General features: G+C 55.2%; 1 protein-coding gene across 5 annotated transcripts in view; it reads right to left on the reverse strand.

Annotated features, from left to right (window-relative positions):
- The window catches only part of Nfix (nuclear factor I X), a 98,870-nt gene that overhangs the window by 4,984 nt on the left and 79,542 nt on the right, over window positions 1–14,344 (reverse strand). For 2 of the 5 annotated variants that reach the window (XM_026399728.2, XM_026399729.2), the window contains exons 7-10: window positions 13,346–13,468; window positions 10,748–10,923; window positions 5,663–5,810; window positions 3,460–3,551 (exon numbers count right to left, since the gene is read on the reverse strand). In XM_026399728.2, coding sequence (XP_026255513.1) covers window positions 3,460–3,551; window positions 5,663–5,810; window positions 10,748–10,923; window positions 13,346–13,468 — 539 coding nt within the window. The remainder of the gene's footprint in view (window positions 1–3,459; window positions 3,552–5,662; window positions 5,811–10,747; window positions 10,924–13,345; window positions 13,469–14,344) is intronic. The other 3 variants (XM_026399731.2, XM_026399733.2, XM_026399735.2) reach the window with 3 other exon arrangements.

Below are 14,344 nucleotides of genomic sequence, written 5' to 3' on the forward strand. Positions count from 1 at the left end.
CTGGGTCACAGTTGCTGGTCTGTGGGGATCAGACAGAGCTAACTACCAGAACACATGCCAGATGTGTTCATCCTATCCTTACCCAGCCCCTCACAGAAGCCAGACATAGAAAGGGTAGGTGCCCTGCCTGAGGCCACACAGCCTTAGGGTGACACAGCTAGGACTGAAATGCAGGGGGCAGTGAAGAATTCATGCTCCTAACTGCTACCAGTGTGGTGATCATGAGGAGGCAGGGTCTGTGGTGGCCAGAATGCCTGCACCCTGTCTAGAGCCTGGCCTTCCACACTGGAGTAAGAGCCCTGGTGACTGGAGCCACCAACTTTTCAAAAGAAGCTAGAAGTGCAACAGAATTTCATGTGAAATTTTCCAATATTTACTTTATTATTCCAATATTGGTTAGCTTATGGTCTACAGGCCAGATCCACGACTCAAGTTCTGGTTGGGACCACATGATGTTATTCACTGTGAGATGGGACACTGAGTGTGAGAATTAGAAAGGGATTCAGAGAAGCCAGGTGCACTGGCACATGCCTGTAGTCCAATACTCAGGAGGCTGAGGCAGAGGATCACTTTAGTCCAGGAGTTGGAGACCAACCGGGGCAACATAGTAAGATCCCTCTTAAGAAAAACAAAAGCCGTGGGGGATAGGGTTCAGAGATTCTCTGGAAGTTTTTGTGACAACAGAAATTCTATCTGTGCTGTCCAATGCAGTAGCACAAATGGTTTCTCAGCACATGCAATATGGATTCTGTGACTATATATTCTTTAGTTAATTCATTTAAATGTTCACAGCCACAAGTGGCCAGTGGCCACCACAGTGGATGGGTATCTGTGGTATCTATAAATGTGGGATCTGGGATCACCACAGTGACCAGGCACTGCTGGCTGGCAGAGGTGAACCGCCTGCCACATACAGGAAGATATGCACATAGGAGACCTGTCCTCTTTCTGTGCATTCCCCGAGCACCTGCCCCAAGTCTGACCTGTCAAATGAGTAAAAACCAAGCAGAGGCTCAGGGGGTCTGATGAAGATGAGGCAGAAACCCAGGTCTGAAGCACCCCAGAGTGAGCAGAAGACAGCCAGGGCAGCAGCTAGCTCCTGGGCTTCCCATCCCGCGCCCTTCGCCCTGGCAGTCTATGGGACCCCTCTTCATAAGGAATGATATGCAGGACTCTTGTACCCAAGTTGGGGGCAGCCAGCTCCAGAGCCATCTCTCCTTCAACATGGACAGGGAGGGCTCTAGCTGCCCTGTCTGTTAGCAGATCATTCCAAGGCCCCAAGCTGGCCCCTTTGGGGTTTCATGAGCTTCACAGCAGGGGGCTCAACAACCAAATCTCAGGTTGGGGGCCCTCCTCAGAAGAGGAAGACTCGGATTCCAGTCCTGGAGCTGGGGACAAAGGCAGTTCCAAGGGAGCTCCCTGGCACCTCCCCACAGGTCCCGAGAACAGAAGATCTGCTGCCAAGCACGGAGTGGCTTTTCTGCTCACCCTCCCTGCTTCCTGAGCCAAGTCCAAAACTGATTAAAACTAAGTAAAAAGCGCTGCCCAGGGAATGACAAAATTGCTAAAATTCTCTTTTCTTCCCTCATTCTATTGTTCTCTCTCCATCTGGTGCTCCAGGGATCAGCAAAAGTCACTCGTTACTGTGGAAACCACTTCTGACTGTACCCCCTGTGCCCACTGCAGCCGCCCGCCTGCCCCAGGCCCGGGGACTCCTGCTCAGCAGCATGTCCTGCTCTGGCTTCCCCACTGCCCCCTCGACACACCTGCCTGCTCAGGCGCCCTAGACCCCGGCAGAGAATTCCTTCCCCGAATGCCCAGAGCCCAAGATGGGAACATGGGAGAAGAGAAGTTATTTACCAGACTTGCCTCAAACTCTGCCTTGGCCCCAAAACGTCCAAGCAAAGACAGCAGAGAAAGTGAAGAAGGAGGCGAGAGGGGTTGACTGAACAGGGAGGGCTCTGGCAGTGGTCAAGCACGAGCACTGCAGAGCTGCAGGCGGCCAGGGGTACAGCAAGAGGGAGGGAGTAAGTGAGCCCTGCCCTTGGTGCCAGCCCAGAGCCCAGAGGGGAGGCCCGCCTGCTGTCCCTTCCTCTGGCACCCCCTCCCGCCCTCTGCCAGCAGGGCTTTCTCGGCCTCCCTGGCACAGAGCAGAGGGGGCTGGCTCCAGCCCCTGCTCGGAGCCATTGTTTTTCTTCTCAACACCCCCAAGTTCAAGTTCATCTGGGTGTTACATCATGTCTGGTTGCTCCTGGAAACCAGACGGGTCAGACGTGACTCTGGGGAAAGGGGGTGGGAAGCTGGAGGGGGTTGAAGTTCCCTTCCCCTCCCCTCCTTGCCACTAGAGAGCTCTGAAGTTTGAAGTTTGACAAAGTTTTTTGGCTTTTTTTTTTGGATGGAAAGGAAAAGAAAGAAAGAAAGAAAGCCCTCAAGCCACACACACAAAACTTCCATCCACTAACTTTCTCTGGATGGGGGCCTCAGAGCAGAGGCGGAAAAGGAACCAACAGAGGTAGCTCTGGGGCTCTGGGCAAAAGTGGGTTTCCCAGGGCCAAGAAAGTCCACAAGGAGATGTTCTTGTAAAATGTGCAAAAAGAAGACATTTACACACTCTTTTCTGAAACCCTGCCCTGTGAAAGCCATGGGCCCTCAACAGCTGGTGTGCCCTGCTCCTGAGGTGGGTCCTTCCTAGCTCCCAGGGCCCTGGGTTCTGCTGACTATTCTCAACCTCTTTGGGGACAGGTACACAGGGGACACCCACATGTATGTGCAAGGCCAAGTCCAGGGGCTTCCAGCTAGAGGGGCTGAGGATGGGCTTATCCCTTTAAGAGAAGTAGGGATGGTGTCAGCAGAAGAGGGGAGTGGGGACTGGGGGCTCCCGCAGTCTGGCTACCCCTAACAGGACCCATTGGGACTTGGGGGAGGGGCTTCCAGGGCAGCAGCCAGTCCTGCCCTGCCCTTGGTGCCAGAGTCTCTGGGCACTCAGCCCACCAGGCCCACTCTGTCCCTCCTCCACCATTGCCCAGCCCACCCAAAGCCAGGGAAAAGGGGAGGGCGGGGTGGAGGGTGCTTGGGGCAGGACTTCCAGCCAGTGTTGGGAGGGAGGGGCAGTGGGAGGGCAGTGGGAGGGCAGTGAAGCAGACGCCTTCCCGTTCCTGACAGGGTGCCTCGGGCTTCCATCTTTGCTTCCACCAGGCCTGGCCCAAAGCGCCTGGAGCCTTGGGTCCTTGGCCGCCTTCCCCAGGGCCAGGGCTGTCAGAGCTAATTATCCAATTAGCTGATTAGCCAGGGAGCCTGGGGGCTGCCTGGGGAGGCAGGCTCAGCTGGGCATGCAAAAGTCTGGGTCCTGAAGCTCCGCCTGCTCCCTGATTAGCTGTAAAGACCCCAGCCTCTTCCCTCACATCAAGGTGTCCCCAACCTTGTCTGTCCATCTGCGCCTGCTTACAGGTGGTCTCCTACCTGAGACTGCTGTGGGATGTTCAGAAAGTTGCCGTCCCGGGGTCCGATGCTGACAAACCGGTTGGCAGAGGAGGCGCCTGTCGCTGCGAATGCTGTGGGAGCAGGGAGAGAGGGAGAGACCCCGTCAGGCCTTGGGCCACCTGGGTACTGCCCTTCGGGACTGCTGAGAGGGAGAGACTGGGTTAGACTGTGCTGTGCTGCCAAATTCAGGCTGGGCCAAGGGCTCCTGTGCTAAAGACCAGGCTCCAAGCCTGCCCCTCCTCCACACGAGGGGCCCCTCGTCCTCTCCCCGACCAGAAGCACACACCCCACCCTCCCCCAGCCCTGGCAGCCTCAATCAGGCAGCCTCTTTCAGGGCCCAGGGGAAGGAAGGAGCCCTGGAGGCTGTAGCTGAGGTCTCTTGGACCCAGTTCTGTCCCCTACTGAGATACTGGACAGGGTTGGGGACAACCTGGTCCTTAATGTGCCCTCAGTGGGTATCCTGGCTTTCCTACTTGAAGAGAGGGTCCAAAGAAGGGTGGCAGCTTTGGTGGCCTGCCTTCACCCTGCGTGGGGAAAGTGTTCTCAGGCCACCTTTCAGGCCATGTCAAGTGCACCCTGGGCAGTCCTAAGGAGTGGGTAGGTGATGTGGGGAACTCCAAGGGGACCCAACAAAGGACTGAGCCAGGAAGGATGGGGTCAGAGAAGGACGTAGGAGCTGACCTCTCAGCTTCGGCCTGGGGCCGCAAAGCCTGTGCCTTTCTTCTCTGATCAATGCACCTGGCCCAAAGGGTTCACGGTCCCAAAGCCTGAAATGGGCCAAGGCTACAGAGGAAGAGGAGGCCAGAGTGCCTGGCAGAGCCCCAAAGCTCAGTCACCTAGGGACAGCTGTCCTGCAGCCCAAGGTGGCAAATGAACGGAACACCCCTGAGTTCTTCTTGGGTTATCTGGCTAGAGCCCGACAGGAGGGAACAGGCCTTGCACTCCCAGGAGGGAAGATGTCCCCAGAGGGGAAAAAGAGTGTCACCGGTTGCCCATCCCCTGCCCTACACCAGTTATACTCAGGGACCCCATGCTCACCAGGTTCTGTCCACCTCTCTTCAGAAGTGCCCCCCAACCTGCGGCCTGAACTCCCTTCTCCAACCCTGCCCACTTCAGATGGCCATGGTCATGACTTCGTGTCTTATGGTAGATGCAGATGAGAAGATGGCATGAGAAGGATGGGGGGAAGAACTCAAACCGAGAGAAAGGAGGAGAAACAGGGCCAACAGACAGCAGTGAGATGGGCCACCTGGCCACCACTGCAGCACCCTGGCCTATGGCCTGCGAGCCACAGGGCCCTGCCCACCCTCGGCCACCCTGCCCACAGACAGCGCACAGCCCACCCTCCATCTTTCCTGTCCTTCACGTCGGGTCTACCTGGGGCCTCTTGACTCAGATTTTTTCTTTTCTTCCTTTTGATAAAATTTGTCACCAGTTTTAAAGAAAAGAGAAAAAAAGGGGGGGGGGAGAAGAAAGAGAGAGAGATGAAGTAGCAGAGGCCCAGAGCCCTCCCTTGTCCTTGGAACATCAACCTAGGAAAGGAATTAAGGGATTGAGGGGAAGGAAGGGGAAAGGATGGGAGGAGGAGGAAAAAAAAAAGAGGAACAACGAGAAACCAAATGTGAGACTGAGGGTGGGGGTCAGGGGCTGGCCTCCTGCATCTTTAGAGGCCCAAGAGCCAGGAAGGGAGGTAAGGGAGGTAAGGCAAAAAGGGGATGGTGGTGGCGTCGCCTTGTGGTCACATTTAATTTTCTTGGTGTGTGTGTAGGAACAACGAAACAACAAAAAATTAAAAAACAAAAACAAAAAAACAAAAAACAAAAAAACAGCAATCAGGCATGAAGATGGCATGGCTGTGCCTCCCCGCCCCCTCCCACCCGCGCCAGCACCCCTGGCCTGGCACCCCACTGTGCTGTCCCTCCCGCCCCCCCAGGGGGGCCTGGGCCAGGGGCCCCAGCTGGGAGCAGCAGGCAGGGGGCTCATGGGGTGCTGGCTGGCGCAGCAGAGGCCCAGGAGGCTGTGGCTGGGGGCTTGGCTCTGCTCTTGTCCGGGCAGGTGGCTCCGTGGCGCTCTGGGCTGGGGGCTTTGGCATGGGTGTGGGGCTGTTCTCTTTTGCAGTGCAGACTGTTTGGATGGGCTGGGGACGCTGGGCGTTGTGGTTTCAGTTTCATCGTCCACTTACAAGGTGATGGAGGAGTCAAGGCGGCGCCGTCTGGGGCAGTGCTGGTGGATTTGGAATCAGGCATAGGAAGGGGCACAGGTCTGGCCACTGGAGGCGGCGGCGGTAGCAAAAATGACCCCGGGACTTTGCCCTGGCCGCTACCGTTGGGCTGCGAACAACATAAATAGAGTGACGCATGAAGGCACATCACACACAGACACACGCTCCCCTGCGCGGCCGCACCAGCTCGCTCCGGAGAGCCGGCGCTCCCGGTGGAAGATGCAGGATTGGGAAGGTCCTCTCATCCGGGGCACAGGATGGGTAAGGGTGTAAGGCCTCTATTTGGTCTCTCGGGTGTTTCTCTCTCTCTCTCTTTTTTTTTTCAGTCCTCTTTTGAAGTTGTGGGAGAAAGGAAGGGGGTCGTCCGACAGGTGATTTGTTATTTCTTAAGGAAAATGTTTTAGGTACAAAAAAAAAGTGCCACCTAGCAATGCGTGCAACTGTACTCAGCGTTCTCACACTCCTGAAGACCTTCTCCCACGGCAGGAAAGACGAGCCAGCTCACCCCCACCATCCCCCAAAGGCACATGCGGGCCTCCCTCCAGGGCCCGGCCGGGCGGGCTGACCAGCCAAGGACTGCAGGCCCGTCCAGCATCCATTCTTGGCACAGCCTCAGGAGGACGCCGGCAGGGAGGAGCTCACTCTGGGCCCCGGCAGCCAGTGTCCTCAGTGCCTGTGGACAGTGGGGTGCTGGCCTTTTCTCTAAAGAACAGCCAGGGAGGAAAACGCGCTGCTGCCAGCTCCAGTTTCCGTGAGGTTCTTCAAGAGTGCTTCCCTGGACGACGCCCTCAGGAGCCAGGGAGGTCAGGCCACCAGGTTCCACTCCTTGTCCTTTATGCCCTCTTTGGCCTCAAACTTGAGTTTCCTCCTCCAGGCCCTGTGCCTGGCCTTTCGTGGGTCAGCCTTCTGGCTTCAGAGAAGGGAGTTGCCAAAGGCTCCCTTGCCTCTTTCCTGGAGCCTCCTGCTACTCTGGGCAGCACCCTCAGTGCCCACCTACAGCCCAGACATGGGGAGGCCCAGCCCCAGCTCTTTGTCCTACCCTATGGGGCAAAGCTCTGCCCTTCTGACCACCCAGCTATGAGACCCGTGGGGGGTCCCTGTGCTCCTCCTCCTATCAGTGGACAAACTCTGTGAAGTCCACCCACCCAGTGCTTGCAGTCAGCCCGTCATTCTGTCCTCATTCATTTCACCAAGACAGTGATAGTGACACTCCAGGGGTGCCCCTCTGCCACAGTGTGTCCGTCAGCTCTGTGCCTTTGGTGCTCAGGCCTAGACCAGGCACTTTACTTCAAGTCCTGCTCAGAGAACACTTCCTCTCGGCGGGACCAGCTAGATTCCTGAATCACATTCCTTGCTCTCTGTCCTGTTCCTCCAGGACACCCTGGACCTCCGGGTGGTGCCTGGAGATGGCAGAAATGGGCAGTACTGAGTCCCACTGAACAAGAGGGCTTGCCTGCTGTCCTGCTGCAGTTTAAAATCACAGAACTCACAGCTGACCTGTGCAGGCCTCACTCCGCTCAACTTTAGCTTTTAGCCCTTTGTCCTCTATCCCTAATGACCAGCACTTAAGTCTGACATATTATTCCTCTAAATTGTTCCCTCAACTAGTCTTGCTTCTCTGAGGGTGACAATTCTCAGAGGCCTTGGACAAAGCATGCAGTGGCTTCTGGTCCCTATCTGTGTCAGGCTGGAGACCCTTTGTGCTAGGTGTCTTTTTGGAAAGGGCAGGGATTTCCAGTTCTGCAGGGGTGACACCCAGATCCAAATAGTACTGCCTCTCCTCATTTCCATGGCCAACCTGGTTCCTATCTCATTCTTCCATCAAGACAGAAAATAGAATAGTCCTGAATCCTCCTCACTCCTTCTCTCTGGGCGTCCTGGACTCATGCTCCCAGGAGCTGAGACACAAGCTTTCCAGGCGGCACTTGTTGCCCCAGGGTGGCCTCTGCCTCCTTCCTGCCTTCAGAGCCTGTCTCCCCTAGGAGTATCTAAGCTGCTAATCTCACTGGCTACAGTGGGGCATGCCTGTGATCCCAGAGACTCTGGAGGCTGAGGCAGGAGGACCATAAATTCAAGGGAAGTCTCAGCAAATCAGAGAGGCCCTAAACAACTTAGCGAGATGCTGTCTCAAAATAAAAAAATAAAAAGGCTGGGGATGTAGCTCAGTGGTGAAGCATCTGGGTTCAATCCCCAGTACCAAAAAATAAAAAAGTAAATTAAACCACTAATTCTATCCGATAGGGCTAGTCCTGGCTCGGTCTGATAAGGCATTACAGTTTGTGATGTACAACATTCTGTTTCTAGAAGTAACTTTCAACCAGGCTGGGAGGTTAGCTGCGGCTGGAGTGTAAATCAAGGTTTTATATATCTCAAGTTCCTGTGACTCTGCGGTACCTCACAGAGTCACAACCTCACCTGAGAGCTGGTATGGCTCCTCACTTTGGTCTTACAGTTAAAGATGCGGGCCTGGCCATCCCAACGTGGGCAAACAAGGCTGAGCCACAGCCAGTCTTCCTGCCTCTCAGAATCATGCCTTCCCAGTGGGTCTATGACTTTCCCATTCACTTGACCACCTCTTCTCCCTCCCCAAAACACAACTCCTCAAGCATCTTCTTTCTGTCCTTCTCCTAGTGGTGTCTCCACTTGCCCTTGCCTACTATTGATTTGGTTCTTTGAAACCAGTGTGTGGCCAAGGTGTGGTACCACATGCCTGTGATTCTAGCTACTTGGAAGCCGGGGGCAGGAGGATTGCAAGTTTGAGGCCAGGCTGGGCAACTTAGCAAGAACCTGTCTCAAAAAAATAAATAAAAAAGGCTGCAGATATAGCTCAGTAATAGAACATCCTTGGGTTCAGTCCTCAGTCCCCTCAAAAAAAATTTTTTTTTAATGAAATCAGTGCATGCCTTACCCTGGGGTCCAAGGACAAGCTATCAGGGTGCCTGGGAACCCTCCTGCAATTGTTTATAAAATTTTTCCATGTATTTTCTGCAAAGTTGGTCAATAACTTCAGATTCTTGAGGAGGTTAGAAAGTTTCTTCTCTAGGCTCTAGATCACTGATTTCAAAGTGGATCTCCTGGCCAGCAACACCAGCATTACCTGGGAACTTGGGGGAAAATGCAGCTTCGTAGGCCCTCCCCCAACCCCACTGAAACAGAAGCTCTGGGGCTGAGGGCCTGTGAACTCCTCTTGTGCACACTAAGTCTGAGAACTACAGCAAGTTCAGCTGGCCTTTGGCTCTCTGCAGCTACATCAGACTCTTCCATAGCATGCTGGCGACTCTTGGCTCTCATCTCCTCTCTGAACCTGGGAATGGCCCTCTGGAGCAGGCTCCCCGCAGATCCCCCTCCTCTCTCTTCAGATGACAGACTACAAGAGGAAACCCAGAGAGGCTGCTCCCCAGCCTGGCTATACTCTGCTTCATCAGGGTGCCTGTTCACAAACCTGCCTGCAGGTTTTCTCTGAAGCAAAAGAAGAAAACCTTCTTAAGCAAAGTGAAATCTCAATCTTGAAAAGTCAAGTGAGAAGTTCAAGACCCAGCGCTCAGTCTCTAGGTCCACTCCATTTTTACTCCAAGCCCTGGCTGCCTAGGTGAAAAGGCAAGCAAGGCAGCATTCCTGGCCTCTCAGTTCTGCATTCCTGACATCAGGCCTTTTGGGAATCAGGGCACAGGCTAGTGGCTCCCTGTCAACACTGCCACATCTCTGAAGGAAGTACAGCAGTTGCCAAAGGTCAGGTCTATTCTTCTACGCCCCTGAAAGCAGAACAACGCTTGTCCCGAGAGGAGGGCAAGGCTACCAGTGTCCTGAGGAGCTGTAGTCAGCCAGGGAAGCCCTCACAGGGCAAAGGGGGAAAGGAGATAAGGAGGAAAGAGAAAGGAAAGCAAGAGGGAGGGAAGAGATGGACGGAGAGCCCGGAGGCCGCGGCTCCAGGAGGCCCATCTCTAATCACATACCAGCGCACAGCAAATGCCCACTCTACGCAGAGTGCACCAAGACAGCACCAGCCGAATGGAGGACGCTGGCCACTCTCGCTGGGCTGCCTCTGGCCATAGCCCTGGAGCTTCCCCGACACCAATGTGACACACACCTCTCACAGCAGGAATCCAGGCTGCCACAGCCAGCTGAGAGGGCTGGGGCTGTTCACAGCACAGCCTGCTGCCTGAGCTACAGAACCTTCCCAGAGGTCTAGAGACAATGTGTCCCAACCCAGAGTGACCCCCGAGGAACTGAGCGTCCCACCTGGGGTCATCTCTGGCCCACCACCTAGGATAATCCCTTTGCTGAGCTGTCCCCTTTTTTCTGCTCCTGCATAATCGGGCCCTGAGGCTCTTGGGGATCTCCTCTGTCCCCAGGGCTGAGAAGAGCTTCACCATAAAACCAGAATGGTCCTGGGAACCCCTTAAGAGTCCTGCTGACAGGAGAATCCATAGCAGCTCCATGGACTGGGGCCTCCCTTCACACAGAGGTGCTCATCTGGGCACGGCCTTGCTGCCCACACAGCTCACTGAAATCCGGAGACATTTTGGATTGACACAATTGGGGAGCAGAAAGGAACTCCTGGCATCTGGCAGGTAGAGGCAAGGGATGCTACTCAGTATCCTACAATGCCCAGGGCAGCCTCACACCACAGATAACAAACAGCGGCAAATGTCAACAGCCATGCCAAACTCTTGCCTGGAACCTTGTCAAATCTTTGCGTCTCTGAGGTGTAAGAGGGGCCCTGGGAGGTGGGGGGCTCAAGCCCTGGATGGAGAGATCACAGGTTCACCTCTGCTGAGGAAATAAGGCCCACAGGGAGGGCGAGGAGCCCAGGCAGGATGGGCCCAGATGTTGATGCCCTCCACCTTTCCAGACCTTGATGGATAGGCCCTGACATAACGCTTGGACACTCAACCCCAGACCCAGAAAAATCAAGGTGTGTGTAAGACTGCCTCCCTGTTGCTCCAGCCCCAAGTGGGCCCTCTCCTTGTAAGCCCTGAGACAGACAGACAGACAGAGGTGCAGAGATGAGGCTGCCGCAGGGCTCCTGGGGCCCTCTGGACTCACCTGTCCTGTGGCCTGGCCTGAACCATCCGAGCACACAAACTGCACAAACTCCTTCAGCGAGTCCTGCCCATGGTGGTGGTGGTAGCGGATGGTCGGGTGTGTGAAGTATGGGCTCGACTGCTGGATGATGGACGTGGAGGGGAAGTGCAGGGCTGACGCTGTGGCCCGGGGGCTCCCTGCGTACACATGGGCAAGGAGAAGGAAAAGGCATCAGGGCTGAGGAGGCAGCATTGGGGGCATGGCAGAGGGGAGCTGGTGATCCCAGGGCTGAGGAGGTTAAGGAAGAGGGAGAATGGGGAGGGAGGAGGGCGAGGCAGGACAGCTACTTGACAGGCACCAAAAGAGCTGTCATCCAGGTCAGTGAAATTTAATGTGTCCTAAAACTAAAGATAAGCATGTGTGAGGCCCTGGATTTGATCCCCAGCACCACAAAATAAAACCAGAAAACCCCCCCAAATACCCAGATAATAATCAAATTAGTAGGCTCGGGCCTGAGGGCCAGCCACTTGTTTTTATAGGCAAAAGGTAGGCTGGGGTCTTGGCTCAGTACACTTCAAACCCCGGGTTCAATTTCCAGTACTGAAGAAAAAAAGAAAAAAAAAGAAATTAAAACTTTTAAAAAATTAGAAATGTGATTGGAACTAGGCTGGGTATTACAACGAGGAGACAGGTGAAGTAGGGTCCTGCTCAGACAGAGATCCTGTCTCTGTATAAAATTGTTTAGCTTGTTATTTGCTTATCGTATGCTTTTTTTTTTTTTTTTCTTTTTCCCTTCAGTGCTGAGGATTGAACCCAGGGCTTCACACATGCTAGGCAAGCACTCTAACACTGAGCTACAACCCCAGCCCTTTTTATTTTAGTTTGAGACAGGATTACACTAAATTGCTGAGGCTGGCCTCAAATTTGCAATCCTCCCATCTCCACCCACCATGTAGCTGGGATTACAGGTTAAGTGCCACCCTAGCCAGTTTATCATATGTCTTCTTGTAATAGTTTTTTTTTTTTTTAAAAAAAATGCATTAAAATATTACCTATCTTGATGACTGTGTTTTTGGCACCCTCTGACATTCTATGCTGAAGCTAAACAACTGGCTTTCCTGGGGTACAGGCCCTGTGGGAAGCCTGGGTGAGGGACTATGTGGGCAGATAGCTACCAGGCTCTAGATAAAGACCTGCCCCATGCTGGTGCCGGAAAGGCACTGGACATACACACTCACACCTCCTGAGTGCAACGTGGGATGCTCCCACCCCCAGCACAGGCTGCCTTCACGTGCTCAGCCCCATGGCCCTTGCACGTGTGCCCTTGCACACACAGTCCCCCCGGCACAGGCCTCCTCTCCTGACGGGCCCTCCCTCTCCGGTCTGTTTCCAATCAGCTGCTCTAGCTGGTTTCATTAGGAGGCTAAGGAAACTTGGCTTCTCTCTGGAGTTCATAAAAACTGACTCAGAGCAGAGTGGGGCCTGATGCCCTCCTGCTGCCTGGGATCCCTGCCCCCACCTTGCGGCCACCACACCCTGCCCCAGCACCCGCTGCCTCTGGGCTCCCAGCCAGGAGGCCCTGAGGAGGAAGCCAAAAGGTAAACCTCCCTGTTCTGTGTCCTGCAGCAAAGAAGCCTGCTAGAGAGGCAGTGGACAGATGTAGGCCTGTGCCCAGGCCACATGCTACCAGGTGGGTACCAGGCAGGGACGAAAAAAGCAAGGAAGTGAAGGGGCTCCCCAAGTGACACCCCCCAACCTCCTGCCTGCTCCCACTCCTCACACTAGAGACACTGAAGGGAGAGATGCACCTTCAAGGCAGCAGGTTGAACCCTTTCCCAGGGGCCACCTGTCCCCCAGGCCCAGGCCTTCACATCTGGAAAAGGGCAGAGAAAACCAGAGAAGGCAGCTGCTTGCCCCAGGATACAAGGCAGGAGACGGGGGCTCTAAACAGTGTTGTTTTTTCCCAGTCCTGGTGATGGAACCCAGGGCCTCACACAGTCTAGGCAAGTGCTCTGCCGCTGAGCTCCATCCCCAGACCTTTTTGTTTTGTTTTGAGACAGGCTCTTGCTAAGTTGCCCAGGCTACCCTCAAAATCGTGATCCTCCTGCCTCAGCCTCCTGCATCACTATACCAGGCAGAGTGTCTTTTCAATCTATGCCACCCTGGGTTCATGTTGGGAGACCAGACCCTGGGCTCAGCTAGGGGTTGGTAGAGAAGAGCCAAAGGCAGGCAGGGTGGGAGGGTGCTTTCCCACTATGGCTGACGGGATGGAGGTAAACTGGGCCCGAGGCCTGTCTGGCTGGAGAGCAGGTTGGAGGAGACTCAGGAGGTTCCTAGTGAACATGCAGTACACACATGCACCCACACACTCTTGCACATGGGAGTCAGAAGCAAGTGGGAGGGTACTTGGGAACCAGGTGAGCAGACTCAGGGCCAGGCCTGGTGGTGGGTGGTGCTGCAAGAGGGCCCCCCGTCCCACTTATCCTTGCTGCCACTTTATCACCCACACAGGGAGCCTTGGGCTGTCATCCAGTCAGTCTTGGCCCCTGCACCTGGTCAGCTTCCCCTTGGCACTTGGCCACCTCCCATACTGCCCGCTCCGGGTCCCCCATTTCTCACCTGGTCTGACTCCAGCAAGCACAGGCAGCGGGTGGTGGGTGAAAGCCATGCGTGGGGAGCTGCCCTGAGAGGAGAGGGCACTGCAGAAGTCCAGCTTTCCTGACTTCTTTAGAGAAGCCGGGCCTGGGGGGAGGAAGCAGCAACACAGGCAGGTTTAGCCAGGCCGGGGTGGGAGCAGGAAAGGTGGGAAGCCAGCAGCTCGCTCCCTCTATCCTCAGGGTGCCCCTGCCAGCCCTTCTTCCACCATGAGGCCTCCTGCCCACGATGCCTTATCTGGGCTCCTCCATGCCCCATGTGCAGATTGGCCGTGGGTGCTTCTGGCAAGAGAGGAAAATAAAGCCCCTGCATGACATGGGCTGCATGTGCTGGGCTGGGCTGAGCAAGGGGAGCCCATCCTGCCCACTAACAAACACATAAGGGAATAAAAAGGGCGACCACAGGGCCAGCATCAGAAATGGGGTGCAGGAGGAACCTAGGGAGCCAGTTTGAGAGCCTGGGTGATGGCTGTGATGAAGGGGGCCAAAGGCCAAGCCCAGGAGGTACTCTGGGCCCTGGGCCGCTCTGGTGGGAAGAAACCAGTGCTCCCTTTTGGGAAGGGAAAGCACAGTCAGGGGCCCTGGGAGGGACACACATCCAACAGAGCAGCAGGGAGTGGGGCCAGAGGGCCTGGGTAGGTCCTAGGGGCAGAGCCAGAGGGAAAGGATGCCCCTTTTCAGGGGATTTGGAGCTGGGGATGGGCTCTGCTCCTGGTGCCAGAGTGGTATTCTGCAGGAGACAGGCACAGAGAAGACACCCTATTTGAGCTTCTTCAAAGAGCCAGAAACTACCAGCCAAGGGCATCTCTGCCCAATAGGTGTGACATCCCAAAGACACCAGGGCAAAGAGGGCTCCCAGTGGGTGAGGTCTCTGGGGGAGTTCATCTGGACTGAACCTTGTCCTGGCTGAACTTCTCTTCCTGGGAGAGGTGAGGTGGAGGGGAGGCAGATCTGTAGAGCTGCC

This window comes from Urocitellus parryii, chromosome 3 (genome assembly GCF_045843805.1).
Source record: "Urocitellus parryii isolate mUroPar1 chromosome 3, mUroPar1.hap1, whole genome shotgun sequence".
Taxonomy (NCBI): domain Eukaryota; kingdom Metazoa; phylum Chordata; class Mammalia; order Rodentia; family Sciuridae; genus Urocitellus; species Urocitellus parryii.